General features: G+C 46.0%; 1 protein-coding gene across 1 annotated transcript in view; it reads right to left on the bottom strand.

Annotated features, from left to right (window-relative positions):
- map3k3 (mitogen-activated protein kinase kinase kinase 3) overlaps positions 1–16,002 on the bottom strand; it is a 194,056-nt gene that overhangs the window by 124,186 nt on the left and 53,868 nt on the right. The window contains exons 5-6 of the mRNA XM_038778658.1: positions 7,108–7,207; positions 5,000–5,113 (exon numbers count right to left, since the gene is read on the bottom strand). Of these exons, the coding sequence (XP_038634586.1) occupies positions 5,000–5,113; positions 7,108–7,207 (214 nt within the window). The remainder of the gene's footprint in view (positions 1–4,999; positions 5,114–7,107; positions 7,208–16,002) is intronic.

Raw genomic sequence — 16,002 nt, 5'->3', positions numbered from 1 at the left:
AGAGAAGCTTAAAATAAAAAGCACATCACAGTATTCCAGCAAATTTTTGTGCTGAACAGGAAGTGGGAGCTCACAGCAAAACAGTGGTTTCTGTGAAAACCTGCCCTGAGTTTCTACATTACTCACAGCGCAAGGAAAAAACAGCCAGCAATTTGAAACAAAAAAAACCATCACACATCTGGCTTAGGCCAACCTGAACAATCTGAAGGAAAACAACGAGATCAAGCAACAAGCACTTGGCCATCACTCCACCAAACTAAACTTCATTTTGATAGAAAGACAAACATTTACTGGGCTCCGACTTGGGAAGCAGTGGAAATGTAAACATCGCCCATGTATTTTCTTCAGTAACATGAGCACGTGTAACATTTGGCAATGCAGCAGCTAGGATGCAACACTGAATGGGAGAAAATAATAGGGAAAGGATTCAAGTCCTTGGGGACTACTTGACACTCATACCCATAGGTCTGTTTTCAGCCTGGCCCCTCAGTGGAAATTAGCATCACCTCAATAAGGGAGATGGGGACAGGTAGAAACTGGGGAAGAAAATGTACTGGAATGCATACTGCCCATCACAAAAAAAAAACTATTTACATTCACAGAATTTACAGCACAATATCATTCAGGGTGTTTATGCTCCACAGAAGCCCACTGTTTTATCTAACCCAGTCATCAGAACTTTCCATTGATTTCTCCCTTGTGTATTTATCTAGCTTGCCCTTAAACACATCTAAACTATTTGCCTCAACTATTCCATATGACAGCAAGTTCCACATTTTCACCACACACAAGCAAAGAAGCTTCTCCTAAATTCCTCACTGGAATTATTAGTGATGGTCTTATATTAATGACATTACCTCAGTACACAGCACGTGCTACACGGCACGCCATGGAGGCATGAATTTAATCCAAATACACATTGCAACTGATGAGGGGGTTTCAGTTATGTGAAGAGACCAGAAGCTGAGATTTTTTCTTCTGAGGACAGAGAAGGTCAAGGGGAGATTTTTTGAGTTATTCAAAATCATTAAAAGTTTTGATGGAAAATCTTTTCACTATTGGTAACCAGATAATGCAGATTTGAGGTAATTGATGAAAGAATGATAGAGGGTGGAATTTTTTTCAACTCAGGTTGTTCATGGCCTGGAATATACTGCCTAAAAAGGGTGATTCAGGTTCAGTTGTAACATACAAAAGAGAATTGGATATATACTTGAAAAGGAAGAATTCTCGAGGCTAAGAGGAAGGGAGCAGTTCTTAATTGGGTTGCTCTTTCAAACAGTTCGTACGGGCACAATGGATACAGGTCCCAAGTTGTGATTCTATCTCAATATTTATTCTTTCACACCAGATGTGAAGTTAGCTGTGTGTCTGGTTTGCAGTGAAGGCAATTGATCTTTAAACAGGAGGTTCATCCACAAAGCAGCTTGATGGCTTTACCACTCACTTAATGCCAGTGCAAAGAGTGAGTGGATGCTGCTGAGCACACATTACCATCAGCATACACTGCATTTTTGGAAAAAGACATCTCATCAAGCAAGGCTTTCCAACAAATGACTCAGACTATAGATGAACTGGTCCCAAGACGACATTGGTTATTGGTGCAGCAGGCATTTGACGAGGTTATAACAAATGTACTGAAGCTCATAAAATACTCCACAAATCTGCTGCACTCATCTGTAGCAGTTTTCTACAACACAGGGGTTTCTGGCAGTACCTCAAACAATGAGACACAATAAAGAGTTCCAAATTTACTTAAAATGCCTTGAATTGATTGGAACCGTTGAAATATGTGGTTGATTTTTAAAAAATGGTACAGGGCCTTCCGAGATAGCTCATTAAGCAAACTCTAACTATATTTGGTCTCCATTTAATTCTGCAGGCCAATATCATAGAATTCAATGGTGTTTTCAATTAAATTTACATAGTGATATTAGTTTTTACATAGAACATACAGTGTAGAAGGACGCCATTTGGGCCATCGAGTCTGCACCGACCCACTTAAGCCCTCACTACCACACTATCCCCATAACCCAGTAACCCCGCCGAACCTTTTTTGGTCACTAAGGGCAATTTATCATGGCCAATCCACCTAACCCGCACATCTTTGGATTGTGGGAGGAAACCTGAGCACCCGGAGGAAACCCACGCAGACACGGGGAGAACGTGCAGACTCTGCACAGGCAGTGACCCAGCATCGAACCTGGGACCCTGGTGCTCCCTCGGAATAAAGGTACTACCTTGCTCCAGCACCAAATTAAAAAGAGCAGAAGGTCTTAATGCTCAGAGAAACAAGAGAACACCAAAAGTCTCAACCACCCTGGGCTAGGATGAAAGCTCATCAGACAGAGCCCCTTCTCAAAAGCAAGTGGTTGAACATAAGAACAGAAATAGAAGTAGGCATTCAACCCCTCGTGCCTGCTCCACTTTTCAGCAAGATCATGATAACCTATTTGCTACCTTTATTTCATTTCACTGTTTGCCTCCATAAGCCGTGATTCCCTTGTCGATGAAAATTCTAACTCTGTCTCAAGAGTCAATGACCCAGCCTCCATTGCTGTCTGTGAGAGAGAATTCCAAACACTAGCGACCCTCGGCGATATTCTTCTTCATCTCCATCTTAAATGATCAACCCCAAATTGTGAAACCGTGCCTCTGTATGTATGCACATGCATTTGTATGCATGGAACCATAGAATTCCTACAGCGCAGGAGGCCATTCGGCCCACTGAGTCTGCACCGACCTCTGAAAGAGCACCCCTATCTAGGCTCATCTCTCACCCTATCCCTGGAACCCCACCTAACCTATACATCCTTGGACACTAAGGGGAATTTAGCATAGCCAATCCACCTAACCTGCACATCTTTGGACTGTGGGAGGAAACCCACGCAGACATGGGGTGAACCTGCAGACTCCACACAGACAGTCACCCAAGGCTGGAATTTAACCAGGTCCTTGGAGCTGTGAGGCTCTAAGTACTAACCACTATATACATGCTCACACACACACACACACACACACACACACACACACACACACACACACACACACACACACACACAGGAAAGGGACAAGATATGGCAGCTGGGTGAGAGCGAAATCAGGTGATGCTTTTCCATATGAACAGACTGAGAAATCCTGTGCTCGCTGACCTGTAATGGCTCCCAGTTTGATAAAACCTCAACCTAACAATTTTAATCTCGTGTTCAAATCATTCTATGGCCTCATCCCTCCAACTCTAATTTTTTTCATCCCTACAATTATCTCAGATCTTTGCAGTTCTCCAATTCTGGTTTCATGGACAACCCCCAAATTTTAATCACTCCACCATCAGGAGCCCTGCCTTCAGGTTCCTAGGCCCAAGCATAGAATTACCTCTCTATGACTCTCCAACTCTCTTTTACTATGGTAAACGCATGCTGTTTTGTCGAAGTTTGAACTCTCATGCCAAGTGTGTGTACTTGCAAGTTGTACTGATGGGTTCATTCCTGGTACAAGCCTGTGCTTTCAGAATATATTCATCAATAACTAGGAGATTTGGAGGGACGGACGCAATAAACACTTTTTGTTGCTGCAGGTAATTGAACAGATTGGTAGAGAATGTAATTTCAGCAGGTTGTGCAACCGGAATAGAGATTTCAAACAGATTTGTCACTGCCAGAGATTGTAAAACTCAAGCAGCTCTTCCAAACCTTGCAAAATTCCAACTATGTGTTTATTTTCAAGGAAATTCTCCAGGATTAAGACCTACAATGCGGTGCTTTCAGCAAGTAGTGTGGGGGGTGCCAGGAGCCAAGGTGAAACTGCAGCATGTCACGTTTGTTGCCATTCAAACAATTTCCGTAGAACATTTCTTGGACCTCGACAGCCTGCATAATGCTTTTATTTAGTTTGAAGGAAAAGCTGAAGGTGTACATAATTCTTTTGCAATTTAGGCAACAGCACTCTCCCAGTGTTTTTGTTTAAAGCTCTTTTAGAGCTATGAGAAGGCGACACATCCAATGTAAAAATCAGGGATTGGCCAGGACTGAAGTGTGCGAGAGAGAAAGAGACAGAGAGAGACATTCGTGGAACTTGCTGGGTTGCTTTGCACGGCATGTGAAACATGGAGTGGGCCAGCATCAATACTACATGGAGCGGGTCAGCATCCGTACTAGTTGGGACTCTGAACCTGAAAAGTTAAGTATCCACCAGTGAGGTGGGCAGTGCTTGGACGCACTGCTGACTACACCCATTCTTTTAGAAGAAAATATGAAAAGCAGCACTGCCGCACCGGCGCTCACACTAGTTGGCACCCACATCAATAAGAAATGCAATCCATTTTCACACTGAGATCAAACAAAATCATGTGATTTCAATTGGGACATGTCAGTACGCTTCTGCATGTCAGGCAGGCTGACTGAGCACGCATGGTAGCTCGTTGGGGTGATGGTGAGTTTAAAGGTACAAGAGAACATTTCATTTCATCCTGGATTGGTCTTGTTTAGCTGCAACACACATCGATGAAGAGAAAGGTCAGCAAAACAGCACAGGAATATTCCATGAATTGGAGTGACCTGCAAAAAGGAAGGCAGAAACCTTCACGCATTTGCTTGTTTCTTGCTCAGCAGAGGGGCCATACAAAATTAGTGAATGGACTGAACAGAACGAAGCTCAAGGAAATCAAGCAGCTATGCTGGAACAATCCTGCCACATCATTTCCTCTGCAAATAACTGTGGCTGCCGGTTCTGCTAGTCCGCTACATTCCCTGCTCCTTCCCTCCCAATGAGGCCCAATGCAATGCACAATGGAGAATTTTATAATGCTGACCTGGGATACTTACCCATAGTTATATTCTCAGAAATGTATCAATGACAGAATTGATGGCAACTCACGTTACTACCCAACATTCCAGATTTCTGACTCATATATTTGTTTTCCTGCTTTTGTTTATTTTAGGAGCCAGGTGCTCTTGAGAGAAACTGTTCACCTTCAGGACCGGGGAATGTCAACACTTACGTGGTTTTTCTCCTGAGCTACAAGCAAGATTTTCAGGCTCTTCATGTTAAAGCTTCGATCCAGCAGGTCAACAGCTTTGTCGAGATCATCCTGGCTTCGTAGTGGAATTAGAAGCTGACGATAAGAGGAAAGACCGAGTCAAACCAAATGAGTGCAAAATTCATGCAGCCACACAAATCAGTGTGGCAACCAGCAAGAAAAAGGAAAATTGCAACAAACTTGGGAGTTAAATTACCATATAACTACACTTATTATTTTCACCCTCATTTATTCACAACAACCTTTATGGTGTACGGCTTACATAAACCAATCAGTTTGCAGTTGAGTGCTTGAAATTGATTTTCCCCCAGCCCCAGGGTTTCTTACTCAGTGCCACATTAGCTGGTATGTGCGCAGTAAACAACAGAATTTACAGTGCAGCTCAAGGTTTTAGCTTTGGCACAGGCAGTGAAGGGTTTCTGGCCTGTGATGCCAGACACATTCAGGCTGCCAGCATTTCTTTGTCCTGTCCAAAGGTATCTCAGTTTTAAAATGGAAAAAATGTACATTTTATCTGCACATGCTGGGAACGATAATCTAAACATGGCAATCAAAGTTAAAATCTCATACGTTGGAGTAAGTATAGGGGCATTCTCCAAAATCCAATTCCTATTCACCAGGTGAATCATCAAGATTCCACTGCACAAACAAAACCCAAGGCCAAGAAAATCAAATAAAAGGATCAAAAATGCAGCAGCCCAGACAAAACTTTATAAATCCTAATTTACTGAGTTGACACATAAAATTGTTGCTTTTAATATTTCAGTCGACTTAATTGCCCATTCTACTACTGAATAATAACTATGGGTTACTTTATTGGACACACAGCTTCTATGTATCACTACCCAGGCACAACAAAGCCCCAGGTGACTGTGTTCCTTGAAACAATCGATGACACCTGCCCGAATACAACTTTAATCTCTGCTGCAGTACCATGAAGCACGGAATTAGTTGTGTTCTTATTGGAAGCTTCAGCTCACCAACCAATATTTTAATGAAAAGTTTTGAGTCCTGAAGACGGATGCTGGTGTTACAGGGCTCTTGACTGAAAGTGCTGAGTTAATTATTAGTCAGCGTGGGAAGGCATTAAGTATTGAAGACCTAACAGATGTAGTGCAATAAGCTCAACTTGGGTTCAAACAGAGATTTCACTCTGCTAGGGTAGGCCTCATCCAGGGAGGGTGCTGGAATCAGTGCCAAAGGTACATCGGGGCTAGAAGCGCCAAAGTTCAGTTGCGGAAAGTGATGACTCATCCAGGACCTCTTGTTGACTAATAAGTCTGGTAATATCGCAGTGTTTCTGCAGTCAAGAGTTGCAAGGGAAGATGAAATTGAGTGTCTGACATACTTCCAGAAGTAGATCCCATAATTTCAGAAAATGTTGTCAAGACGCAGCATGCAGCTGATGAAGAGGAGGGGCCCAAGTATGGAGAGGTCAATATACAGGAAACTGCTTTAAGATCTGGTGACTGTGCTGAGATAAGGAGTGGGCTATGAAGAAATGGTGTGAAGTGAAATGTCTGGTGAAGGGAGGCAGTTGAGAATTGTGTGGTCAATAGTGTCAAAAAGTTCAGGATTCACACAGGTGTCACGGAAAACTTTGACCAAAGTGGTGTAATTACTACAGGGTGATCATAAACTAGACTACAAGGACTCAGGGAGAGTGGGTGAGGTGAGCATAAAGTCATGCAGTAATGGCTCATTCAAGAACCTTAAGAAGAAATTCACAACACAAGAGATAGGACCATGGCTTGGGGAGTTAAAGGCATCAAGTATTTGCACTTGAAAGGTGGGTGGTGGTGACCCCAAAAAGGATGAGGATAATTCAGGAATAAAGGGACAGGCTGATGAGGAGAATCCAAGTGGCAAAATGTTGGGTTGGACAAAAGCTGAGAGAGCAAGTAGTCAAGTTCAGAGGGTAATGATTCTTATGAGGGCTTGGGCAAAATGAAGAAAACTCCAGAAGATGGGGATGCAGCGGTAGATGTAATGAGAGGATAGAGCGAGTCAAGCAGACAGGCTATATTTGCAAACTAAAAACAAGTCAGAACCCCGAACACTAGGATTACCTCATTATTTGTGTAGTTTAGTTCCATGAGCTGTCCAAATACAGTCTTGACTTTCTGGTGCAGTTCTTCATACTTAACTGGACGGCTGAACTGTATGATTCTACAATGGGATAAAGAATACAAACAGATCAACAAATCATACGCAAGCATGGTTTGTTTCACATCTAACAGTAATAGGCAGCTCTGAAGGATGATGAAGAATTCTGTAGGGACTAGTTGCAGCGCGGTAGAATAGTGGTTAGCATAGTTGCTTCACAGCTCCAGGGTCCCAGGTTCGATTCCCAGCTGGGTCACTGTCTGTGCGGTGTCTGCACGTTCTCCCCGTGTCTTTCCTCTGGGTGCTCCGGTTTCCTCCCACAATCCAAAGATGTGCGGGTTAGGTGGATTGGCCATGCTAAATTGCCCTTCGTGCCCAAAAAGGTTAAGTGGGGGTTATGGGGATAGGGTATATACGAGGGCTTGAGTAGGGTGCTCTTTGTGAGGGCTGGTGCAGACTCGATGGGCCAAATGGCCTCCTTCTGCACTGTAAATTCTATGGTCTATGGACTCTCACTGAACAACCATTTTGCAAGATGGGGGACCAAAATGATATTAAATAAGCCAACAGGACAGCCTCTGCTTTTATGTTCGTTCAAATGTTTTTATTCAAAAATACTTACTTATCGTTAGCATAGATAAACTTGAAACTTTACAAAACAGCAAAAGAAAATAACACCCAAATGGTGGCATTAAACTAATTCAGTTTAGAATACTCATCTCAGAATGTTTATTCCACAAGCAAGAAATGTGAACATCAATCAGGAAAGGCGGGGGGATATGAGTTGGGAGAAGAAACATTTGAACAGGTACATGGCAACATACCATTTCAGAGCTAAGGGAGCATCATGTGAGAGTATCGTTAAGAAATGGGTGTTTATAAATGGGTATATAAATATCTATAATGACTTCCGGTGGCGTTTGTGAGCGGGGTGGCCGCATCAAGAAGAGCCCCCGCCGGTGGCCACGATTTGCGGCGCTTTCGGGGATTTCCGCAATTTTTCGATCCCCCCCCCCCCCCCCCCCCCCCCCCCCCCCCACACACACCGACTACCATCGACCTTGGGGCCGTCACGGGCAGCTAGCTGGGCCGGTTTGAAAACCGGCAAGTAACCCCACGCGGGTGTCAGGGCTGAGGCGTTGGGCCCCGCGGGCTCGAAGGCCAGAGCAACGGGGGCGGGACCAAACGGAGGCCGAGGCGGCAGGCCCGAAGCCAGGGCACGCTGTAGGTGGGATGTCCCACATCGGATGGCTCCCACCGAGAATGTAGTAAGAAGGCTGAAGTCCGGTCCCAGGGGAACTCTGGAGGAATGTAAAAAAGAAGAGAAAGAAGTTTTAAAGAAGTTTGGGGAAAGTTTTTTTTTCTCCCCTTTTTTTGTGCGAAGGAAGAAAAATTGTTTGTTTTTCAAAAAAAAAGATTGAAGAAGGACAGAAAGGTGAAAAGGGTAAAAAAGAAAGGAAAAACAATAGGCCGTTAAAGGATGCGAAGAGCAGCGGCGAAGAAACAAGGAAACGCGGGCTCGCCGCTGAATGAGAGGACGAGCAAAAGTGCTGACAAGATGGTGGAAGCCGAACTGCATGGTGGGGCCGCACTACTTATGGTGGAGAAGATGACCGAGGTGATGGCGGTGGAACTGGAAAAACAGTTTGCGAGGCACATGGAGGCCTTGAAGAAGGAGATGGCGGTCGCATTGAAGTCATTGGTGGAGGAGGCAGTCGCCCCGGTGAGGGTAGCTGTGGCAAAGACATCAGCCGAGGTGAGAGAGCAGGGGAAGATGATGAAGGAAGTGGAGGAGGCCATATCACAGCACAGCGACCAGTTCACCTTCGATGGGGGACGAGCTGCAGAGGGTGGTGGAGGTCAACAGAGGACTCCGAGCAAAGCTCAAGGACTTGAAGAACCGCTCAAGGCGGCACAATTTAAGAATTGCGGGTTTGTCCGAAGGGACAGAGGGCCCAAGGCGAACAGAATACTTTGCTAGAAGTTGGCGGAGCTGATGGGGGAAGGTGGTAACCCCTCCCGGTACGAGCTAGACTGAGCTCATCGGTCATGGCTGAAGCCCAAATTGAACGAGCCACCAAGAGCAGTAATTACCTGCTTCCATAAGTACTGCGTGAAGGAGAAGGTGTTAAGCTGGCCGAAGCAGAAGCGCGATGTGCATTTGGATGGTGCTGTAGTTCGGATCTACCAGGACTTGTCGGTGGAGTTGGCAAAAAGACGAGTGGCGTTCGGGCGAGTGAAGGCGGCACTGTGCACAAAGGAGGTGCGATTTGGTATGATGTACCCGGCGAAGCTGAAGGTAACTTATGCTCGTAGCATTTGTAACAAAGTAGACGAACTAATGGCACAGATCATCGTGAATGATTATGATGTGGTAGGCATCACAGAGACATGGCTGCAGGGGGTTCAGGACTGGCAGTTCAGGACTGGCAGTTAAACATCCAAGGATATACAACCTATCGAAAAGACAGAGAGGTGGGCCGAGGGGGTGGGGTTGCCTTGTTAGTTAAGAACAAAATTAAATCTATGGCACTAAACGACATAGGGTCGGATGATGTGGAGTCTGTGTGGGTAGAATTGAGGAACCACAAAGGCAAAAAAAACCATAATGGGAGTTATGTACAGACCTCCTAACAGTGGTCAGGACCAGGGGCGCAACATGTACCGGGAAATAGAAAAGGCATGTCAGAAAGGCAAGGTCACGGTGATCATGGGGGACTTCAATATGCAGGTGGATTGGGTAAATAACGTAGCCAGTGGATCCAAAGAAAAGGAATTCATGGAATGCTTACAAGATGGCTTTTTGGAACAGCTTGTCATGGAGCCCACAAGGGAGCAGGCTATTCTGGACCTAGTGCTATAGAACATAGAACAGTACAGCACAGAACAAGCCCTTCGGCCCTCGATGTTGTGCCGAGCCATGATCACCCTATTCAAACCCACGTATCCACCCTATACCCGTAACCCAACAACCCCCCCCTTAACCTTACTTTTTAGGACGTTACGGGCAATTTAGCATGGCCAATCCACCTAACTCGCACATCTTTGGACTGTGGGAGGAAACCGGAGCACCCGGAGGAAACCCACGCACACACGGGGAGGACGTGCAGACTCCGCACAGACAGTGACCCAGCCGGGAATCGAACCTGGGACCCTGGAGCTGTGAAGCATTTATGCTAACCACCATGCTACCGTGCTGCCTAATGAACCAGACTTTATAAAAGATCTTAAAGTAAGGGAACACTTAGGAAGCAGCGATCATAATATGGTTGAGTTCAGTCTGCAGTTTGAAAGAGAGAAGGCAAAATCGGATGTAATGGTGTTACAGTTAAATAAAGGTAATTACGAGGGCATGAGAGAGGAACTGGCGAAAATCGACTGGAAGCAGACCCTAGTGGGGAAGACAGTAGAGCAAAAATGGCAGGAGTTTGTATGCATAATTGAGGACACTGTACAGAGGTTCATCCCCAAGAAAAGAAAGATTATCCGGGGAGGGATTAGACAGCCATGGCTGACAAAGGAGGTCAGGAAATGTATCAAAGAAAAAGAGAGATCCTATAAAGTGGCCAAAAGCACTGGGAAATCAGAAGATTGGGAAGGCTACAAAAACAGAGGTTAACAAAGAGACAAATAAGGAAGGAGAGGATCAAATATGAAGGCAGGCTAGCCAGTAATATAAGATATGATAGTAAAAGTTTCTTTCAATACATAAGAAACAAACGACAGGCCAAAGTAGACATTGGGCCAATTCAAATTGATTCCAGAAGGCTAGTGATGGGAGACGAGGAAATGGCTGGAGAACTTAATAAGTACTTTGCGTCTGTCTTCACAGTGGAAGACATGAGTAATATCCCAAAAATTATAGAGGGTCAGGGGGCTGAGTTGAGTATGGTTGCCATTACAAAAGAGATGGTGCTAAAAAAGCTAAAAGGTCTTAAAATTGACAAATCTCCTGGCCCCGATGGGCTACACCCTAGAGTTCTGAGAGAGGTGGCTGAAGAAATAGCGGAAGCGTTGGTTGAGATCTTTCAAAAATCACTGGAGTCAGGGAAAGTCCCGGACGATTGGAAGATCGCTGTTGTAACCCCCTTGTTCAAGAAAGGATCAAGACAAAAGATGGAAACTTATAGGCCAATTAGCCTAACCTCGGTTGTTGGTAAAATTCTAGAATTGATCGTTAAGGATGAGATTTCTAAATTCTTGGAAGAGCAGGGTCGGATTAGAACAAGTCAACATGGATTTAGTAAGGGGGGGTCGTGCCTGACGAACCTGTTAGAATTCTTTGAGGAGGTGACAAGTAGGTTAGACCAGGGAAACCCAGTGGATGTGGTCTATCTGGATTTCCAAAAGGCCTTTGATAAGGTGCCACACAGGAGGCTGCTGAGTAAGGTGAGGGCCCATGGTGTTCGAGGTGAGCTACTGGCATGGGTTGAGGATTAGCTGTCTGACAGAAGGCAGAGAGTTGGGATAAAAGGTTCTTTTTCGGAATGGCAGCAGGTGACCAGCGGTGTCCCACAGGGTTCAGTGTTGGGGCCACAGCTGTTCACCATATATATTAATGATCTGGATGAAGGGACTGGGGGCATTCGAGCAAAGTTTGCCGATGATACGAAGTTAGGTGGTCAGGCAGGTAGTGCTGAGGAAGTGGGGAGGCTGCAGAAGGATCTAGACAGTTTGGGAGAGTGGTGCAGGAAATGGCTGATGCAATTCAACGTGAGAAAATGTGAGGTCTTGCACTTTGGAAAAAAGAATCCAAGCATAGACTACTTTCTAAACGGTGAGAAAATTCATAATGCCAAAGTACAAAGGGATCTGGGAGTGCTAGTCGAGGATTCCCTAAAGGTAAACATGCAGGTTGAATCTGTGATTAAGAAAGCGAATGCAATGTTGTCATTTATCTCAAGAGGGTTGGAATGTAAAAGCAGCGATGTGCTACTGAGCCTTTATAAGGCTCTGATTAGGCCCCTTTGGAGTACTGTGTCCAGTTTTGGGCCCCACATCTCAGGAAGGACATACTGGCACTGGAGCGTGTCCAGCGGAGATTCACACGGATTAGAACAGTACAGCACAGAACAGGCCCTTCAGCCCTCAATGTTGTGCCGAGCAATGATCACCCTACTCAAGCCCACGTATCCACCCTATACCCGTAACCCAACAACCCCCATTAACATTATTTTTTTTAGGACACTAAGGGCAATTTAGCCTGGCCAATCCACCTAACCTGCACATCTTTGGACTGTGGGAGGAAACCGGAGCACCCGGAGGAAACCCACGCACACACGGGGAGGACGTGCAGACTCCACACAGACAGTGACCCAGCCGGGAATCGAACCGGGGACCCTGGAGCTGTGAAGCATTGATGCTAACCACCATGCTACCATGCTGTCCCTAATGATCCCTGGAATGGCGGGTCTAACATATGATGAACGGCTGAGGATCCTGGGATTGTATTCATTGGAGTTTAGAAGGTTAAGGGGAGATCTAATAGAAACTTACAAGATAATACATGGCTTAGAAAGGGTGGACGCAAAGAAACTGTTTCCGTTAGGCGAGGAGACGAGGACCCGTGGGCACAGCCTTAGAATTAGAGGGGGTAAATTCAGAACAGAAATGTGGAGACATTTCTTCAGCCAGAGAGTGGTAGGCCTGTGGAATTCATTGCCGTGGAGTGCAGTGGAGGCCGGGACGCTAAATGGCTTCAAGGCAGAGATAGATAAATTCTTGATGTCGTGAGGAATTAAGGGCTACGGGGAGAATGCTAGTAGGTGGAGTTGAAATGCCCATCAGCCATGATTGAATGGCGGAGTGGACTCGATGGGCCGAATGGCCTTACTTCCACTCCTATGTCTTATGGTCTTATGATGCCAAAGACTTTTATTTCGAGACAGCGGAGGCGGCTGAGGCGTTCATGAGGGCAGAAGGCTTGGGACAGACGCAAGGAGCGGGGCTGGAAGAGAGACTGTGGACTGTGTTTGGGCAGCTGGAAAATGTATAAATGCTACAACTTTCTTTTTACTGGTGTGTATTGTAATTTACTTCTCTTTGCATTGTTACAGAGTTTAAGTTAATGGTTGGGTTGACTGGCGTTCTGTGTTGCGACAGTTAAATCTTATTTTTGTGAATAGTATGGGTTGGATTGTTGTTTTTGTTTTTTCTTTCTCGGGGACTGGGTGGGAGGGGACGGTATACCTTGTCGAGGGGAGCCACCCACGCTAGCTAACTAAAGTCGGCTAGTGAACGGAGGGGAGGTGAGGTGAGAGGAGGGCTACGGACATTGGAGCCTGGATAGCAGGGGTTCACTGTTAATAATGGACAGGGGCGGGTCAGGCTTATGGGGCAGGGCCCGGTGGAATGATGATGGTGGATAAGAAGGGTTTGGGGGGGGGGGGTTACGAGGTCCGGTCAAGAGTGCTTGGGGATCTTAAAAGTTTGAAAGTCGATGTGGCAATGCTGCAGGAGACTCACTTGAGGGCGAAGGACCAGGTGAGACTTAAAAAAGGCTGGGTTAGTCAGGTATTTCACTCTGGATTTGACGAAAGGGCTCAAGGGGTAGCGGCAATGGTCAGCAAAAGGGTACGCTTCCAGATGGAGAAGGTGGTGGCAGTTCAGGGGGGGTAGATATGTGTTTGTCACGGGGCGCTGGAGGGGAGATTAGTGGCACTATCAACTGTATACGGTCTCAATTGGAACTTGGTGCAGGAGCCACGGTTGGACAGATCATGGCCGCACTCGCTGGTCCCATCGGGGGGGGGGGGGGAGAGGCTTTGCTGGCTGGGGTTAAGGGGTCGGAATACTTGGCAATTGCAGTGTCAGATCATGCTCCGCATTGCGTGGATACTGGAGAAGGGGGTAGCACAGAGGCCGGGGTGGAAACTGGATGTGGGACTTTTGGGGAACCAAGTGTTCTGTGAGAAAATTGAAGAGGTAATTAAGGAATATGTAGGTTTCAACTGTACTGGTGAGGTGTCGAAGGCAGTTGTCTTTGAGGCTCTAAAGGCGGTGGTGAGGGGTGAGGTAATTTTGTTTAAGGCCAGGGTGGACAAAGAGGAGAGGTGGGAGCGGCAGAGGGTACTAGATGAGATGTTGGAGGTAGATAGGAGTTATGCAGAAGATGGGGACCCAGTGAAGCTGAAAAAGAGGAAGGAACTACAGGCGAGCTTCGACCGACTGTCCACCAGGAAGGCAATGTGCCAACTGAGACGAGCAAGGGGTGCAGTTTATGAACATGGAGATAAGGTATGTTAGCAGGTCAGCTCCGGAGGGAAGCAGTGGCAAGGGAAATTCTTCAGGTGAGAGATAGGGTAGGGAAGTTGGTGGTGGCTCAGGATCTGATTAACAAGGTTTTTGAGGAGTTTTATGAGAGGTTGTGTACCTGGGGGAGACCGTGAGATGCAGGAATTTCTAGATGGGTTGGAGTACCCGAGGTTAGGGGAGGGGGACAGGGCTGCATTAGAAGGAGCAATAGTGAAGCAGGAGATAAAGGATGCGACTGGGAGGATGCAGTCGGGGAAGGTGGCAGGGCTGGATGGGTTTCTGGTGGAATATTATAAAAAATTCAAGGATAAGCTGGCGCCCCTGATGGTGGGGATGTTTGAAGAGGCGATAGGGAAGGGGGTGTTACCACAAACCTTGGTGCAGGCATCACTTTCACTGTTGCTAAAAAAAAGATAAGGATCTGACAGAGTGTGGGTCGTTTCGGCCCTTATCACTTCTGAATGTGGACGCAAAAGTATTGGCGAAGGTGCTGGCGGGTAGGCTGGAGGAGTGCCTCCCGAAGGTGAGAGGTGAGGATCAGACAGGGTTCTTAAGAACATAAGAACTAGGAGCAGGAGTAGGCCATCTGGCCCCTCGAGACTGCTCCACCATTTAATGAGATCGTGGCTGATCTTTTGTGGACTCAGCTCCACTTTCAAGCCCGAACACCATAACCCTAAATCCCTTTATTCTTCAAAAAACTATATCTTTATCTTAAAAACATTTAATGAAGGAGCCTTAACTGCTTCACTGGGCAAGGAATTCCATAGATTCACAACCCTTTGGGTGAAGACGTTCCTCCCAAACTCAGTCTTAAATCTACTTCCCCTTATTTTGAGGCTATGTCCCCAAGTTCTGCTTTCACCCGCCAGTGGAAACAACCTGCCCGCATCTATCCTATCTATTCCCTTCATAAATTTTAATGTTTCAAAAGATCCCCCCTCATCCTTCTAAATTCCAACGAGTACAGTCCCAGTCTACTCAACCTCTCCTCGTAATCCAACCCCTTCAGCTCTGGGATTAACCTAGTGAATCTCCTCTGCACACCCTCCAGCACCAGTACATCCTTTCTCAGGTATGGAGACCAAAACTGAACACAATACTCCAGGTGTGGCCTCACTAACACCTTATACAATTGCAGCATAACCTCCCTAGTCTTAAACGCCATCCCTCTCGCAATGAAGGAAAACATTCCATTTGCCTTCTTAATCACCTGTTGCACCTGTAAACCAACTTTCTGTGACTCATGCACTAGCACACCCAGGTCTCTCTGCACAGCAGCATGCTTTAATATTTTAACGTTTAAATAATAATCCCGTTTGCTGTTATTCCTACCAAAATGGATAACCTCACATTTGTCAACATTGTATTCCATCTGCCAGACCCGAGCCCATTCACTTAACCTATCCAAATCCCTCTGCAGACTTCCAGTATCCTCTGCATTTTTCGCTTTACCACTCACCTTGGTGTCATCTGCAAACTTGGACACATTGCCCTTGGTCCCAAACTCCAAATCATCTATTTAAATTGTGAACAATTGTGGGCCCAACATGGATCCCTGAGGGACACCACTAGCTACTGATTGCCAACCAGAGAAACACCCA

Source organism: Scyliorhinus canicula, chromosome 19, assembly GCF_902713615.1.
Source record: "Scyliorhinus canicula chromosome 19, sScyCan1.1, whole genome shotgun sequence".
NCBI classification, from domain to species: domain Eukaryota; kingdom Metazoa; phylum Chordata; class Chondrichthyes; order Carcharhiniformes; family Scyliorhinidae; genus Scyliorhinus; species Scyliorhinus canicula.
The sequence above is the reverse complement of the archived record's forward strand: the minus strand, read 5'-3'. Positions and strand labels throughout refer to the sequence as shown.